This window comes from Barbus barbus (assembly GCF_936440315.1).
Source record: "Barbus barbus genome assembly, chromosome: 24".
In the NCBI taxonomy this organism is placed as follows: domain Eukaryota; kingdom Metazoa; phylum Chordata; class Actinopteri; order Cypriniformes; family Cyprinidae; genus Barbus; species Barbus barbus.
The window spans coordinates 20,927,165-20,944,871 of record NC_136752.1 but is presented as its reverse complement, the minus strand read 5'-3'; the positions used below and the strand labels follow the sequence as shown (position 1 = coordinate 20,944,871).

Here is a 17,707-nt window from a genome sequence, read left to right as displayed (position 1 = left end):
CCATATGTATATGTGATGTATTACCAAAAGAAATTGTGTGCATCCATGATTAATGCTGTATTCATTCAAACCATGTATGCCCAGGTGTATATTTCATTCAGCTGAAAAAGGCCACAGCCAATCTTTGCTCTTCCCTTCCCCCATTCACTTTGTAAATAAGCGCATCGTTCTTCCTCACATCACATCCAGGTTATGTAACACTGCTTCCTAGTTACCCTGGAGACAGAATCTGCCCCTCTATTCACCTGTCTGAACGGGAGGGTGACAGTGGAATTTGTAAGAAGATTGATCGGTTGTTCTGTTTGCATGTGTGTTGAAGGAAGCATACAGATGACCAGATAGTATTATGAATGACTATTATTGTACAGTGAGTGTGCAATTGGGCTTTTGTGCAATCGGAATGACACACATTTCCCTTGAAAGAGAGTTATTGTAAACACAAAGCAGCAGTGGGCATATGATAACAACAGTGACTGTTTGAGGATGTCATGGCCATGCTAGATAAAGATTATGGAACTGTTAGTCAGATTACATCTGATTTCAATTTTTCTTTGTTTATTTGGTTATATTATGGATCATGGGATTTTAATCAGTTTTCCTCCAACGCTGACTAAACAAAATAAATAATCCCATGTAATTTTTATAAACACACTGCATATATAATTTACATGCCCAGTTACTGCCATAAATCGTTTTGTTGGTCTCTGCTTACGTAATCTGATGAGCACATTTCATTACAGACATTTTAATGAGTGCCTCTTAAGGATAATATACTAGCCATAATGTTTTATTCATCACTAACAGTTCATTATCTATAACCGTCCGCAGCACTGCTTGCAAATTTGTCGCTGTTTAAGGCTTGCTATTAAAATATTTATGCAATTTTCAACATGCAAATTTTTAGCATTTTAAAATCCCACTTTGATTCGATTGATTTGAATACCTGAATTAATTAAAATAAATTTATTTAATTGAATTCAAAGTCTGTTAATTCTCTAAACTAAACAAAAGTTTGCCCTCTGTAAGTCTTCTCTTATATGGGTTTAGGTGGGTGCCACAGGGCTCCCTCTGCTGCTTGTCACATCCAGCCAGTATTGCCCGCTTCATTATCCAGTGGCCTGTGCACTCTGTGCACCTCTTTCTGTGCCAAACAAAGCATTGTGAGGTGCGTCATTACTGGTCTGAAAAATATGCAGACGGCACAGAATGGCAAGCCCAGAAAAAAACAGCAGAGAGAGGTTTTATCTCGCCACTGGTGGCCATTCACATGGCTACACAACATTCCTGCAGGCCTCATTAGGGTGCCACTTGTACCAATCTCGTGTCCCATGCTGCCTCCTTTTTATTTGTGTAGATCTCTTTTCTATTTTTCCTAAATTGTTTCTCCATAGTGTTTATTTCATAATTAATATTGAATGTACTACTTATTAAATATATTATATATCTTTATCTAAATATAGTTTTCTCACAAACCTGCTTTAAAATAGAAAAATAGTTTAATATTTATTCTCTATTGGGGTGTGGTTTACATGACGATATAAGTGTATATCTATGTGCTTTTGTGCATGTGCTCTGGACTGGATTGATTCATAGTAGTAGGACACAAAGAGGGTCTCTATGGGGATTAGGTACAATATAATCCTGGGATTAGGCCTATTGAATTACAGAGCTGAGGGGGCTTCTTTCCTGTTCCGTTTGTGTTTGGATATGGAGAAGGATGGACTGGGGTATCATGTGTCCTGTTTTTAGGATGAAAAGCATATTCTCATGTTCGAAAATGCTTGATTCCCATTGTTGATGTCCTTCAGGTGGTTGGCGACAGTTTTTAATGTACTATAAATACTGAAGCAATAATTTGGGTGTAACAAGGGGGTATAAAAACACTGTAAATCATGACAGCGCTTCAGATCTGCCAAATTAAATCTTGGTTTGTGTCATAGCCTTGAACTGGGCTTCACATTAACCTTTTATAGAATGAAAATGTAGATATTCTCATACATTGGATTGATGGCTGGATGGATGGATGGATGGATAGATAGGAATGTGATTCATTGCCCCTTGAGTAAATTATGGTGCAATAGCTGCAAAACATTGTATGGTACACAGGGTGGTGTAACACATTACAATAAATACAGAACTTCTGTGTCAGTTTGCTTAGTTGCACTAATGTCCTATCGTAGGTTGCATAAGATTTGGAAGTTTTTTGCAGAAGACACAGTCAAACAACTTTCTCTTGGGTTTGGCAGAGAACTGGTTTGCTTGGTTGTGTATCCAGGCCCCATTTGGCAATTAGGCTTTGCGCAATATTGCATTTCCCTTGCTCCTCTCCATAAAAACAGCATTTATTGTAGTTGGCACCTCACTGCTGAAATTCCAAACTAGTTAGATATAAAGTTGGTTTAAGGTCAGTTTTTAGTCATGAGTAGGTGAACACATTCTGTATCAGCTATGTCCAGATGTGTGTATTTGTCTCTACCAAAACAGAGTAAAACAGAATTAGAGTAAAAATTTACCTGCAAAAATTTCAGATGCATGATTTTAATCTTTTGATTGCACTCAAAACCCTCAAAACGAATCACATCAGTAAAACCCAGTTCCCTTAAGTAGTGCGTGTTGATGTTTGGATGGCAAGTAATGTGTAGCTGGTAGTACAATTTCTGCTCTGGTAATTTTTTCCTACCACTGTGTGTATTTGATCTTTAGCATCAACAACACGGACAGCCTGCTGGTGTTGGGGCCCTGATTCAAACCCGCAACCAGCAGAAGAGTGGGCATATCCAACATAAACAAGCTGCCTCCATACCATCAGCTCAAGCCAAAGATTTATAATCAACACACCTGTGTCAACATGGAAAAAGAGGACAGTTTGAGAGAGTTAATTATCTGTCAATGCCAAGTAGCCAGGACGCAAAGATGAGACTTTATCATGCAAAGTGTGTGACTGTTGGGATTTCAATGTTTACTGTTATTAAAATCTAATTCAGAGTGTAATTCAGTAGATTCTTGATTTGAGCTGCATTCATTTTCTTTCCTTCATTAGTCAGCGGTGGTATGTTTTAGCTATAATGCATGGTGCATGTTGGGGTGGTGATGGCGCAGTGGATAAGACACATGCCTTTGGTGTGAGAGACCCGGGTTCGAATCCACTGTGAGACACCAATGTGTCCCTGAGCAAGATACTTAACCCCTAGTTGCTCCTGAGGCGTGCGACCTCTGACATATATAGCAATTGTAAGTCGCTTTGGATAAAAGCGTCAGCTAAATGAATAAATGTAAATGTAAATGTATGTTTATTTGTAAATAAATATACAATAAACATTAAATAATGGAAATATTATAATTAAAAACATCATTTGTGTTTTTTCTCTTGATATAATGTATGCTATTGGATAATTTTTAACAAAGGTTCATTGGAGTTTGTGATGCTACTTTTGCATGTTACATGGCGCACTCTAGTGGACAAAATCTTTTTTTTTAAGTGGACAGTTGTGTTTGTTGGGAGGGTGTGTGGGAGAGTAAGTCACCCTTGTAATCACTCAAGCCCTTAACAGCTCTGCTTTGAGCTACCATTAACATGGAGATTGAAGTTTCGATTAGTCTTGACTTGGACTAATGGACCAAAGTCCAAAGGAAATTGGGTGCTAATTGGGTTTCAAAATAATCTTTTTCCTCTTTCCTTTTAGCAGTTGGAAAGTATCAGGTGGTTCAAGGAAGAGCATGGATTGAATTAAGGGAAAACTCTGATCTTGGTTTTAAAGGGATCACAGTTTTTTTCATTATTATTATTATTATTTTTAAGGGTTAAAGGATGTTCAGTATCCATACTGTATCCAACTGTTAAATAGATTAAATCCTTTAAATAAAACTGCATATTTTTGGAGAAGGTTCAGAGAAGAAGGCTTTTATATGAAGTATTCTGATTTTGAAGGTAAGAAACACTTAAACAGGTCTTGCTATTTAGAGTAAGGATTTTATAATTGTTTTCATGCAAAACACACTTTGAAATGTTTAAATAATTGCTCTGGTGACATCTAGTGTTGTAAAACATCAACATGGGACTGAATTAATGGCAAACTATTACCTTGCATCTTTTTCCAAACGACTTAATATTAACATCTCATCAGCCCAAATGGCATTTATGTGTTGTGGTCTGACAGGCGGCCATGTTCATTAATTCTTCTACCATGAATGGCTGTCTATTTGGCTCCTCTTTTCCTCTTTTACTACTCCATTAGGCCTACTCACAAAAAATCTGCTGACCCTGATCCTTTTTCTTACAAAGTCTTAAGCTTACAAGCAAACTTAACTGACTTTAACGTTTTACATAAAAAACTTACCGCCAACAAAAATACATCAGGTAATTATTTAAAGGGTGACGTTTCACAATTACATTGCCCTTTCTTCACCGGACACCTTTATTTTTGTTGGCAAATAATATAGAAAAGACAATAATCTCAGTTTCTGTAGCCTACCATTAGGTGGTGGTAAAAGAAAAAAAAAAAAAACCTCAAGCAACGGAGCTCTGCATGAACTGTGTGTCTGTATGTGTGAGTGAGGTAAATCCTGAATTGTGGGGACCAAATGACCTTACAAGGATAGTAAAACCTGAATTTTGTACCTTGTGGGACATTTTTTTTTTGGAAATAGCTTATAAATCAAGAATTTTTTTCGAAATGTAAAAATGCAGAAAGGTTTCTGTAAGTTTTAGAGATAAGGTGAGGTTTAGAGGATATAATATAGAGTTTGTACAGTATAAAAATCATTAGCCTATTATGTCTGTGGAAAGTCCCCATAAAACTGAAAACCCAAAGTGTGTGAAGTCCAAGGAAACTGAATTTTAATTCGTATTATTTTTTATTCTATTGTTTTAAAGTTTGAAATGTATTGTATTGCCTTATAATGAGTGTTAATTTGTTTATTAATGTGTAATGGTATCCAAGACAATTTCCTTTTGGGACAGTAGGTATATTTCCATTTATTTCCTTGCGTTCCTATTATATTTCTTTCAATGGTGTTTAGTTTTAACACTGATTTTTTTTATTTGTAAAACGTATTGTGTGAGATTTGTTTCTTATATGTAATATATATGGTCTGTCAATACGCACAGGACCCCCTCGCGACCCCAAAAGAGCTGTGGACCAATCAGAGCGCAGCGTCTTTGCCTGAGTTGCTTGCTGTGTCGCTCTGGTGAAAAGAACTTTAAAGTGGATCAGCGTTTGTGACGGCGACAGTGTCTTGAGAAACTTCTGAGGAGCAGGACGCGCGCGCACTAAAGCAAACTCAAAGCATCCTCGCGCAAGCGACGCCAGGAGAAATCTGACTCTGAATCTTTTCTTCACATTGTTTTGTCTCCCTAAAAACTTTATTTTTTTCCCCCAAGTAGTGCCTGCGTTGACATTTCGAACCAATGTCTTGTCATTTTCCCTCAACTCGTCGCTGAATCTTCTGTCGAGGTTATTTTTGACGAAGAGCAGTTGGAAATCTCAAGATGGACTTGAGACCTTCGCCGTTTTTTCTTGGTCTGATATTAGTGCTTAACGTATTGTCAGCAGCCCAGGACACAAATGAAGAAATCCCTGAGGGAGCGTCCACCTTGGCGTTTGTGTTTGATGTCACCGGCTCCATGTACGATGATTTAGTGCAAGTGATTGAAGGAGCATCGAAGATATTGGAAACGTCTCTCAGCAGACCTCAGAGACCACTGTACAACTTCGCGTTGGTGCCTTTTCATGACCCAGGTACATAAAACAACGCAAATGAGCTTTTCTTCTTCTTAATGAAAGTTATCTATTTCACAGTAAGTCTGTGACATTAATGGTGGCATTAAAATATAATTCTTTATTTTTTGCACAAAGTTCTCCTTCATAGCATTTTTGGGAATATTATGTTTTGTTTGATAAGTATAGCCTGTTCCTTTGTTCCCTTAGAGGTCCTTTAACTACAATTCATGTACTGTGTTTTCCTGTCTTAACACCAAACTAGACCATTTTACTTTGTTATTAATACATATTTCAAAGTAAATGTTTTTTCTTCTTCTTGATTTAAGCATAAATCTAATGCAATTTGGTTTATTCTTAAAACAAGAAAAAAATAAATCATTTTGCCAAGGGGTAAGAAAAGAATCTCTGTTACACAACTTTTCTTCTTAAGAAAATGTATTTTGTTTTAAGGATGTTTACAGATGTAGCTCATCTGAAAGAGGGACTTGTTGCCAGAAACATGACAAATCTGTTAGTTTGCTGTGAGCTGCTTCATGCCGAAGTGTCTTACACCTACAGGAGGTATCAAAGCATTGTTTGTAGTGCCCAGATGTTTTGTGCACTGAATTCACTGTCATTATCATTCCGTCTGTCCAGGCGGAACAACCTTGGAAGCATTTGAATGCCTGCTAGTGCAGCCTTTTTCCATGGAAGATACTTTACTGACTGTACACGATAGTTAGAGTCCTCTAACAGCTCCAATAATTTGGTGTTTTTTGAGTAGACATGGGTTAAGAAGAGTCAATATGTTGCATGTACATTTAATAAATTTAGATTTTTCTAAAGTATACCTGATATACTGAATAATGATATGAGGACCTGAATAATAAATGACAGACTCACTTTTTTGGGGGCAAAACTTTGAACACGGCAGAGCTTTGGCTTTGTAATTAGTTCAAGTACAAGGGCAAGTTCACTTCTCTAAACTACAAAAGCTGAAACAAAATGATGGCATACAAATGATAAAATAATTGCAGGGTAAGCAACTTCTTAGTAAGGATGAAAAACTATGCATCTAAACTCTTCAAACGCATTCGAAGAGTGAGAGAGAGTCTCAAAAGAAAGTATCGTCTCAAGAAATGTTAAGCCACCCCCTTATACGTTTCCAACCTGAATTTGACCTAAAGTGTCCAAACACAGCATGCCAAATACATTTTCCATCCACTCCTTGGGGTGCTCAGGAATTTCTTTCAAGATGCACGCTGTATCTGGTTATTGCTTCAGAATGCGCTGTCCACTGTAACTAAACCGAAAGATTTGCAACAAAAAAGAAGACTCTTAGAGAGGGAGAGGGAGAGCAAGATTGCCTGTTCCTGCACAAAAATGGGTAAATCAGTATTCCAGATTTGTGCAATCATGTACTGAAATCGGGCTGTCGCCTATTTGTTTGCATTATTGTAGATCGTTTTATGAAGCCTTGCAGATGCGAGATGCAGCCAAAGGAGTGGAATATGCATTATTTAGACATCACATAACACAAGCAGCTTGTTTGTCAAGAAATTGTCAATCTGCGTCTGGCTTTTTTGGATAGTGTTCATGTGTTTTATTGCATAAATCAAAGAACAACCCTGCTCTCAGGCAAGGAAGGACTAGATCAAACTGTGAACAGATTTTAATCCCTTTCAATTTGTTTTAATTTAGATCATTTAGCATATTTGGCTTCAGATTCAACCAAAATTCTTGAGGAATTTCTGTAGCAAATTGATATCTAAATAATCATCAATTATTTGCTTTGATTTAGAATAGTATGGAAACATGCCTTTTGAGTTTTCCTACTTATTTTTATTTATTTATTTTTTGGTTTGATTACCCATCTAACCCAAGTAAACAGATAAAAACGGTTAGCGGAGTTCTTTTTCAAGAATAGGTTTGGTTCATTCAGACTATACTGGTGGATAAATGCATACATAGAGACTAAAAGTTTAATCCTCTGGTAACTCTTCGACTGCGACCTGGAAGAGGAAATAGAAAGTCCATTTGGGCTCTGAATAAGGGTTAATAGTCAGTGGAGGCTTCAATGAGTTTCAGATGTCCAGAGATCTTTTAAAGAGCAGTTGGCCCATTGAGCAGTGTGTGGCCACAGGCTCCCTGTGCTACTGCTTTCCTAAGACTCCAGTGATGTACTTCCCACACACACATACATGCATACTCAAACACACACACACAGGCCTGTAAATATGGCCCCCTGTAATCCAGTTCCTGAACTTGGATGTGTTTAAATGTGTGATTTTGGGCATAGAAACACTGTCAATTACTTAGAGCAGACTGAGTTTGGAAACTATTTCTCACACACTTTTCAACTACATCTCTCACACACTTTTCAAGGGTTTTGCTCTTTATTAGTACTATTTATATCATATTATCTGTCCAAATATTGGCTTCTGGACTGGCTTTAGGGAGCTGGAGAATCGTAGAGACGAACAGGAATACATCGTCAGTTCTTTCTTGTCATCCTAAAACTGTCAGGAAAAGCTGTGACAAGCAGAATGGGTATTCTTAAGGGACCATTACTACTCTGGCTGAATTTTCCAGGTTCCTGAAGATCCTGATGATAGCAGCTGGGTGGATATGAATATCAGTCAGCTTTCCAAAGAAAATAGTTCCCTTTGTCTTTCTGTAGTCAGTGAAAAAAAGTTCCCTTATTTTTGTATGAGATTTATTTAGCTCTTTCTACATCCTGTCACAGTTTCAAATGGCTGAACCTACCAAATAGTTTGACAGCCTGCTTGGTAAATGAACATTGACATGCTAACAACTTTTTGATATGATATCTTTGGAGCTATAATCACCTTGACATTTTTAAGGAGCATTTTATCTTTCTTCACTCTGATTGGTCATCTGATCCCTATAGTTAGACCTTTTACCAAAGCTCTCAAAACAGGATAGGAGGAACATTGATGCTTTCAATGCTTTTAACATTTCCAAAGCTCATTGCTTAACTAAACAGCTCTTTGACCCTTTTTCTTCTTGTCCTCTGAAACTACATTCATCTCGAAATACCCCTAGATTACAAGGGGATTGGCGTGAACATGGCCCGTAATGATGCCATTAGGCAGGAATTTGTGACGGTGGGTGGGGTGGGTTAAATAGGGTTTCAGAGTACGGTGGAGTATGGTGTAATTCTTCTGTTTCATCTCTTTAATGTTGAAGAGAGAATAATATAACACTCTTTAATTTGAGAACAGTGCATGCACTGATTCCAGTGCCTAAGGTGTTACACAAAGAGCCATTTTCCAAAAAGTGCTACTATACCCAGTAGTTACTGTAAGCACTTACCTTATATATTTATATGGGGACTCATGACATATATCAAAAGTGTGTTTTTTTTGTGGGGGTGGGGGATTTGGTAAGGATGCATTAAATTGATCAAAATTAAAGACATTTAACATGTTACAAAAAAAAAAAATGTTTTCAACAGAAAACAATAAGACATTTTTCTTAAGCACAAAATCAGCATATTAGAATTATTTTTGAATGATCATACCACACCAAAGCCTGGCTGCCGAAAATTCAGTTTTGCTTCACAGTAATAAATTACATTTATGTTAAAATAGAACTATTTTAAATTGTATTAATATTTCACTATAATATAGTTTTTAAAAATTTTTAACCAAATAAAACCAAATTTTACTGAACCCAAAATTTTGAACAGTAGTAAATTACAATAGTTTTACTATTTAAAATAATTGCTTTCTATTTGAATATTTAAAAAAAATCCTGTTTTTCCTTAATTTATTCCTATGATTTCAAAGCTGAATTTTTAGCATCATTACTCCAGTCACATAATCCTTCAGAAATCATTCTAATATTCTGATTTGCTGCTTGAAAAACATTTATTATTATTATTATGTTGAAAAAAGTAGAATTTTTCAGGTTTCTTTGATGAATAGAAAGTTCAGAAGAACAGCATTTATCTGAAATAGAAACTTTATAAATGTATTTTGTAACTTTATAAATGTCTTTATCATCACTCTTGGTCAATTTAAAGCATCCTTGCTAAATAAAAGTATTAATTTTTGCAGGCTTGGTGAGTGGAAGAGAATTATTTAAAAAACATTAAAAATCTTACTGTTCAAAAACTTTTGACTGGTAGTGTATTTGGCCGCTGAGTCGTAGGAATTGTTTTGATTGGACACGGAGAGATTCTTTGACCTTTTGTGACTGGTGCTGGACAAAGGTCGAAGTCTGCTGGGAAGTTGAACTTGAGATGAGTTCGGAATGAAAGATGAAATGACAAAATATGACTTTTGGCCTGTGTATGATTTTCAGATGTTTGAAAGACAAACATGGATACTATTAGAGTGTAATTGCATTAGCTACAAGTCAGTGAAAAATTAAAGCCTCTGTTTATGATGTAGAGTAAAGTTTTGATTGCTCCAGGCCAAATAATTGCTTATGCTTTTTCATTACTTTGATGTCACACATTCTTTTGTATTATTTAAATATGACTAGATAAAGACAAAACACACTGTATAAGAGCACACAATATAGACTGAACCTGGGTCTCTTATATGATCTGACATAAAACTTGGCTCAATTATAGCAAAATAACCAATTTTAGATGCTCAAGTATGTTTAATATTACCTAAATATGAGATGGGGCCTGTTGCACTGTAGAATTAGATCTTTACAAATTGTGAATTATGAATTTCAAAAATGTACCTTTGTTTGGTAAAGCATAATTATGCATGAGAGGGTCAGGGGGTTTACTGGACTGTACTTCATGATACAGTTACCTATCCCGAAAGCTTCACGGGACACTGATTAATTTATTTGGATTATGTGTAAACATGTCACAACTTAAGCAGGGTTTTAGGCAACCTAAATAGTCTTGAAGGTCCAAATTGGAAGATCTACTGTACATAAAGTTTAGTTCTTGAGATCTGGAGAGAAGTATCAAGACAATATTAACATTACATCAATATGAAACCCACCAGTTCATTGTTGTCTTCTTTAGAGGGGATTTGTTTTGGGAATTTTCTGACAGCCCTGGGGCATCATATACAAAAATGATATACAAACAAATTTGCACATGCAGGGCTTAGTGCATTTCTCAGTCAAAAGTAGTCAAACGTGAAAGCATTTCTCAAAAAACACTACTATATTCTAAGGAGGTAATTACTCAGCACTGTTTATGATCAAAATTGGACTCTGCTACAATATTTAGATGAGAGGACAGGCTGTTTTGATCATTTGTGAACAATTATGTTTTTCATTCAGAACTTTCTTCAGTTTTTGGCTCTGATTGGGGAAACACATTTGGTCTGCATAAATGAAGTCTGTTTGTGCCAGTCTTGTTAAGTGACATGATTTTGGATGATGTGACTCTATATCTATTCAAAACAAAGCAATTTTTTTCCTATCAAGCATGCGAAATGGGTAAATTTTTGTTTGTAGTGAAATGTGGCATGTGACATGCTTCTTTTTTATCTTTAGAGCTGTTTTAAGTGCTGTTCTGATAGGATTAATTTTTTGAATGACATTTGAGTTACTGTACCATACATGAGGACACTGGTGATTTCATGTACTGATCTGGATGGGGTTAGGATCTCTGTAATTATTACTTATGGTGGTTGACCTATATATCGCCAAGGCCTATATTGCATTGGCTGAAACATTTTTCAACTTTAAATTATGCTATATCCAATTTGTCACTAAGGCATAGTCATTGTGTAGTGTATGTAAAATGAGCATGCCCTGGTTTTTATTTGTGAAAAAATTATTTCCAGTTTGCACAGACTTACCAGTCTTATTAAATGTATGGTTGGTTACAGTATTATTTGCATCCATTTTATTCATTTCTTTATTTTAGAAAATGTCATCACAATAATATTTTTTTTATTAGTAAATATTATGTAAAATAAATTATTTAATTGCAGCATCCTTATAATAATGCAATGAAATAATGTAACATCATATGTATTAGCTTTATTTCGGCTACCCTGCTCTCTAAGACATATTGGACATTAAAAACATTACAGTAAATCAGTTCTGATTACTAAATTAATATGCGAGTGTCTGTTGCTTGATGTATGAATCACATAACCCAATGAAATAAAACCAAGTCCTATATATATTATAGAATTATGCAATTATGAATGTAATTACTTGAGAATTTAATTAAGTTCAGTATTAATGAACATTCAGAGGAGCCCAGAATCTGGTTATATATTCAGTTGTCTGTTTTCATTGGATGTGAAGCCAGCAGTACCTGCAGCACCAAATTTCTTTTCTCTTTTTTTAACCGAGAAAGTTGGGAAAACGTTCCAAATCTATAATGTAACAGAACAAGACATTTAGCTTTAGTTACAGCTCTACAAAGGTCAAAATAAATGAGAACGAAAAACTAATATACACAATCACAGACAGTCCTAAAGCCAACCATGGTTAAATTTCTCTTTAAATTAGCTAAAAAACAGCATGTAAGTTGTTTGGTAAATTTTATAGAGGCTGTGTGAGGGAAAACCCTGGCATGTTCAATTTGTGATTAAGTATGTATCTGATGTATGTATACGCTCATTTACCTGACCTCATCTGTATGAGATCCGACTTTATGCTCCGAGTGAAACAACATGGGTAGTTCACTACAGACAACAGCTGAAGTGCTGTCAAGAAGTTCTTGTTTTTAAATGTTTAAAATATTTTAATTAAATATTTGTTTTTACATTAATTCAAATGTCTCTTTTTCAGAGAAAAACTTTTTGAAATATTAGGCATAGTAAGATATTTATTTTAAATAATTTTCACCTTTTCACAGATTTTATTAGTTTTCATATCTTTTTTCATCTCTACCCTGCTCTCGACCCCTGATTTGCATTCCTATCTGGGTCTGTCTATTCCTGTCTTTCTTCATCCCTTTGTGTCTCCCCATTTTTTTTTGTCTCCCAGGGGAGTCACCGTCTCACTGCCGAAACATTTCCTGAGCGGCTGAAAAAACGCCAGGCAGCTCCCAGCTGGCATACCAGCATCTGCTGTGTCTGTGTTAGGATCTCTGGTCTGATTTTTGGCTTTACAGAGCAAGCGATGGAGACCTTCTGACCTTCAGTTCAGGCTTTTCTTTAGAGGCCAACCTGCTGAAAGTTTTGTGGTGTGCGCATGAGAGAAGTGTGAGGAAATGGATAGTTAGACTCAGTTCTCTCTGGGTTTGTGGTTTTGAGTGAGTGAAGCATGTGTGTGGTCAATGATTCGGCCAATGGTGCTGGGTCTTTGTCTATAGGATATCTGACACAATTAAACAAATGTACTCTACATCAGAGCAACATTTATTGTGTACTGGAAGAGTTTGTGTACTTTACATCTTATAAAGTGGTTCAGGACTGCATTGTTTTTTGTTGGCCCTATTGGACTCATATGACTAATGAGTAATGCTTTGCACCAATATACAATTGGTTTCCATTAAATGACTTTGTTTGAGTTACCATAATTAAATCCTCAAAGCTCATACCGTACCAAAAACGGATAAACTTTTTGCTGTAAAACTGATGGTACATTTGAGCTGTTTAGAGCTCTCATATTTTTTACAAAACCTTGTGTAGCTGTATTATATAGATAGATATTGTTACTTTGGTCATACTTGTAAACCAGCAGGATTTAAATCATACAATTCCGCTAAATGCAGTTATGTCATGAGAAAGTTATGGACTAGCAAGCAGTGACTTAAAACAAATGTACATCAACCAACGCTCTATACGTTAGGGCCAACAGTCTTACATCATAGCCGATGTTTCTGGTTTTTAAATGATTGAATGCTGAGAATAATGGAAGCCATATGTTACATACTGTAGCTGTAGATAGCATTCATATTAAGTAGCTGAGAAGAGTTGATTAATAGTTTGTGAAGTATTACTTAAGAAAGAACCAAGTAAGAAACTTAATTTGATGTATTTGTATTTTATTTTTGTATTTTTATCCCATTTTTTGCATATGATAACACAACTGTCTGGTAAAAAGGACTTTAGTTTCTTCCTCTCACTTATCTCTTTTAAATATGGGACGTTGAATCAAATTGTCAGTAAAATGTATTTGTAGCAAGTAGGATTGTGCCATATGACGATTTTTGATCGTGGGCGATAAAAATGTCTCCACGATCTGCTTTTGAAGAAATATCGTAGTATCGTGCTACAGCACATATTCTTTCAGCTGCAGTTCTGGCGCTGCCGTACTGTACAACGCCACATCCATTCAGTGTTAACTCAGCGTTAGAGTTACATTCACGGGACACTGCATTATTTGCAGTACATTATTTGCGTGTGTCTTAAAGCCTAAACGTTTAATTCGCGCGCTGGTCTGACGTGCACTTTTTCTGAGCCGTACACCCGAAGCGCGCAAACTAAAAAACCTGTCTAACAGCGCCTGATTACTCAACTAAGTTATCTTTTGAGCTAATAATGTCAAAACACACAAGGTTTACATATAGACTCAGTTGATTATGTCTAAAATGAAAGTAAACAGTTGAGAGAAAACGGATGCGTGCCTGTATATTAGATGCGTGCAGGTCTTAAAGGGACAGAACTAAACATGTTGCCGACTGTATTTAAAGGGATAGTTCACACTAAAATGTAATTTCTGTCATTATTTACTCACTCGCATGTTGTCTCAAACCTGTATTAATTTCTTTCATGTGCTGAACACAAAAGAAGATATTTTGAAGAACGTGGGTAACCAAACACTTGCTGGTCCACATTGACTTTGATAGTAGAAAAAAAAAATACTATGGAAGTCACTGTGTACCTAATAGCATTTCAGGTTTAAAACTAATTTTGAGTGAGTAAATGATGATTATAAATATAAAAGACATAATCGACAGACAGATGACAGAATTTTTATTCTTTAATGTTAAAACAACAAAGAGAGAAAAAAATAACTCGCTACTCTTGACTGAAAAAATAGTTACTTTAATAGGAATCAATCTATTTAGTGTTTTATTTTTATATTTGTTCATTACATTTCTTGAATGCTCCAGCTAAATATTCCTATTGTACCTGAAAATTAAACACTGTTTGTTTTATTTGTATATTATTTGCATTTGTATTGTGTATCTTTGTTCTTATTTTTTAATAACAAAGATAAAATAATGACAAAGATTTTAATCTTTGCCCACTTTGGCATAAACATCCACCATTCTTTTTATATTCTGTTACCTTGAAAGGATTTGTCTTTAATAGGGAAATTAGTGTGGCTATACTGCTCAGACAAAATAGTAAAACCAACATGACAAAGAATCATGATAAAATTGTGATATTTCTAAACAAATCGTGATATGATATTTTTGCCATATTGCCCACCCCTAGTAAGAAGTCTTTTATTTTCCCAAAGGCTACTTTTATCTGATTAAAAGTACAGTAAACAGTGATATTCTGGAATATTATTACAAATTAAATTATATTACTATATTTTATGTAATTTATTCCTGTGACGGCAAAGCTGAATTTTCAGTAGCCATTACTCCAGTCTTCAGTGTTACTTGATCCTTCAGAAATCATTCTAAAAAGCTGATTTAGTGCTCAAGAAACACTGCCACCATTATAGCTGGATGATGACTGATTACAAGTCTCTCTGGTGGGAATAATAACTTCCATAAGAGTTATTTGATATTCAGTCCAAACCATTCAAGTTTTATATGCCCTTCTGTTCTGATTATTTTAAGTTTTTTTGTTGTGCTGGTGGCAGCTGTAGTCACATACTGAGGGAAACAATTTGACTCGTTTTGACTGTTTTATGGGGGCGCTGTCACATTACCAGCCATTCGATGGTGTCAGTCAAACTTTGACACTCCTCCAGAGGGCTCCTACTGGAAACCCTGAGACTTACTTAGCCAATGAAACATACCCAAGGCCAAACCAATCATGCTACTGGCCTAAATTAGAAACAGAATTGCTTTAGACCCATTAGTCAAGTTTAACCCTGCCTTCTGATGACATCAGCAAACTTATCATTAACATATGTTTTGTAAGGATTCTCTTCCATGAAAACTTCAGTGTCAGGGAAATATTTTTTTTGACTGAACAGTTTTCATATATACTGAAGCATTACATACACATTCAAACCCAATAAACATTCATGATCACATCTATATTAACAGTCCAATGCACACACACATACACACACACACAAATGCTTTGCAAAACCTTGCAATGTTCTTTCTTACTTTTCCGACACACTTTGGCACATTGTTGGTTTTGTGGTCAAGCATCCTGGTAGGTTTACAGCTGGTCTCAAACCAGATAGATATCTTAATGACTCCAAACATACACTAAGATCTGTTTGGATAATTAATAACGGCTGACTCAAAACAGTATTATTACAATAATATTACGAAATGGATAGTTCTGCCTTTTAAATTCTGATTGGTAAGCCACATTTGAAGGTAAATGAATGATAAACTGTATGCGTACCAATAACCACACATCAGTTATATTCTACATTAATGTGACAAGTTGCAGTGTTGCTTGAGAAATGATATGGAGTCCACCACTTAATATACACTGAACAAAATTATAAACGCAACACTTTTGGTTTTGCCCCCATTTTTCATGAGCTGAACTCAAAGATCTAAGACTTTTTCTATGTACACAAAAGGCCTATTACCAGTGTTGGGGGTAACGCATTACAAGTAACGCGAGTTACGTAATAATATTACTTTTTTCAAGTAACTAGTAAAGTAACGCATTACTTTTTAATTTACAAGAAAATATCTGAGTTACTTTTTCAAAAAAGTAACGCCAGTTACTTTTTCCCCATTTATTGACTGACAGTGCGCTGTGTGAGCATGCTGTTACTATAGATCTAAATGTGAATGTGCATGAACTCATCCCACTCGCAAAAAACAGATTTAGTATTCATCAAAATGAATTAAAACAGTGAAATGCAAACTCAGAGTATGACGCAAACTGCAATAATTAAATATGTTAAACAACACAAATGTATCTAATCCCATTTTATTAACCAATGTCTTTGCTGACCTTTAATGATCCGGTTCAACCATACTAATAAGCAAAAATGACTTTAGATAAACTAACAATTGTACTTCATTGTTTTTTTATTGCCGAAGAGTGTTAAAACTTCTTATCCTGAGTTTTACTTTACAGACGTGAATTTACTTTTCCTTCACAAGATACAGGGCTTTTACATTTGTATTAATGTAATTTCTTGTATTAAAAACAATCAAGCCCTGCTCATATTTAAAAAGTAACGCAAAAGTAACGTAACGCATTACTTTCCATAAAAAGTAGCTAAGTAAAGTGTTGTGTTTATAATTTTGGTCAGTGTAATAGTAAGTTTTTTCTCATATTGTTTGGGACACATCCCACTTTTCTTTTCATGTCACTCCATGTTTCTCTGTCACCTTTATGGCACAACGAGTGTGGAGAGTTATGATTCTATCCTGAACATTGGTTGTGGTCAAGTTGAAGCAGTCCTGGCTCATTGATCTGTTCTTTTTCATCAGTCATCTTTTTTTTTCTTGGTTTCTTACAAAGGCTTACTGTTTTGGTAGTTTCCTGGCACGATGTTGAAGTAATTGAAATGATTATCCTGCATCAGTGAAATATTTCTGTTCCTAGAGGAAGTTGTGCAACATATTTGTTGTCAGTGGACTTTTTAATAAATTTTATTGCTATTATTTCCTCCACATGTTTAATAGTTCATGATGTTAATTCTGTTAGTAATTTAGTGTATTCATTATGTTATTTGGTTATTCTTGGACTTGATTGCTGTACCTACAATTTTATAAACCTGGTCATCAAATGTCCATCTTGGATCTACCAGCGGAAAGACACGTAAAGGAGGAAGAATCCATTGTAACTGTTGTTGGAAATTTCTACTTAAAACTTATATATGAACAACATTTAAAACATATTGAAAAAAGAGGGCGATCTCATAGAGTGCCACAGCAGTGAAACAGTCATTTCTACTATCTACACTGGCATCATAGTATTGTCATTGTGGTC

At 35.4% G+C, this 17,707-nt stretch overlaps 1 protein-coding gene across 2 annotated transcripts in view; it reads left to right on the top strand.

The window, feature by feature from the left end:
- Positions 1-5,218: 5,218 nt before the first annotated feature.
- Positions 5,219-17,707, top strand: part of LOC306843417 (hemicentin-1-like) — an 82,202-nt gene continuing 69,713 nt past the window's right edge. For both annotated transcript variants that reach the window (XM_079374910.1, XM_079374909.1), the window contains exon 1: positions 5,219-5,738. In XM_079374910.1, coding sequence (XP_079231036.1) covers positions 5,489-5,738 — 250 coding nt within the window. In that variant the 5' untranslated portion in view covers positions 5,219-5,488. The remainder of the gene's footprint in view (positions 5,739-17,707) is intronic.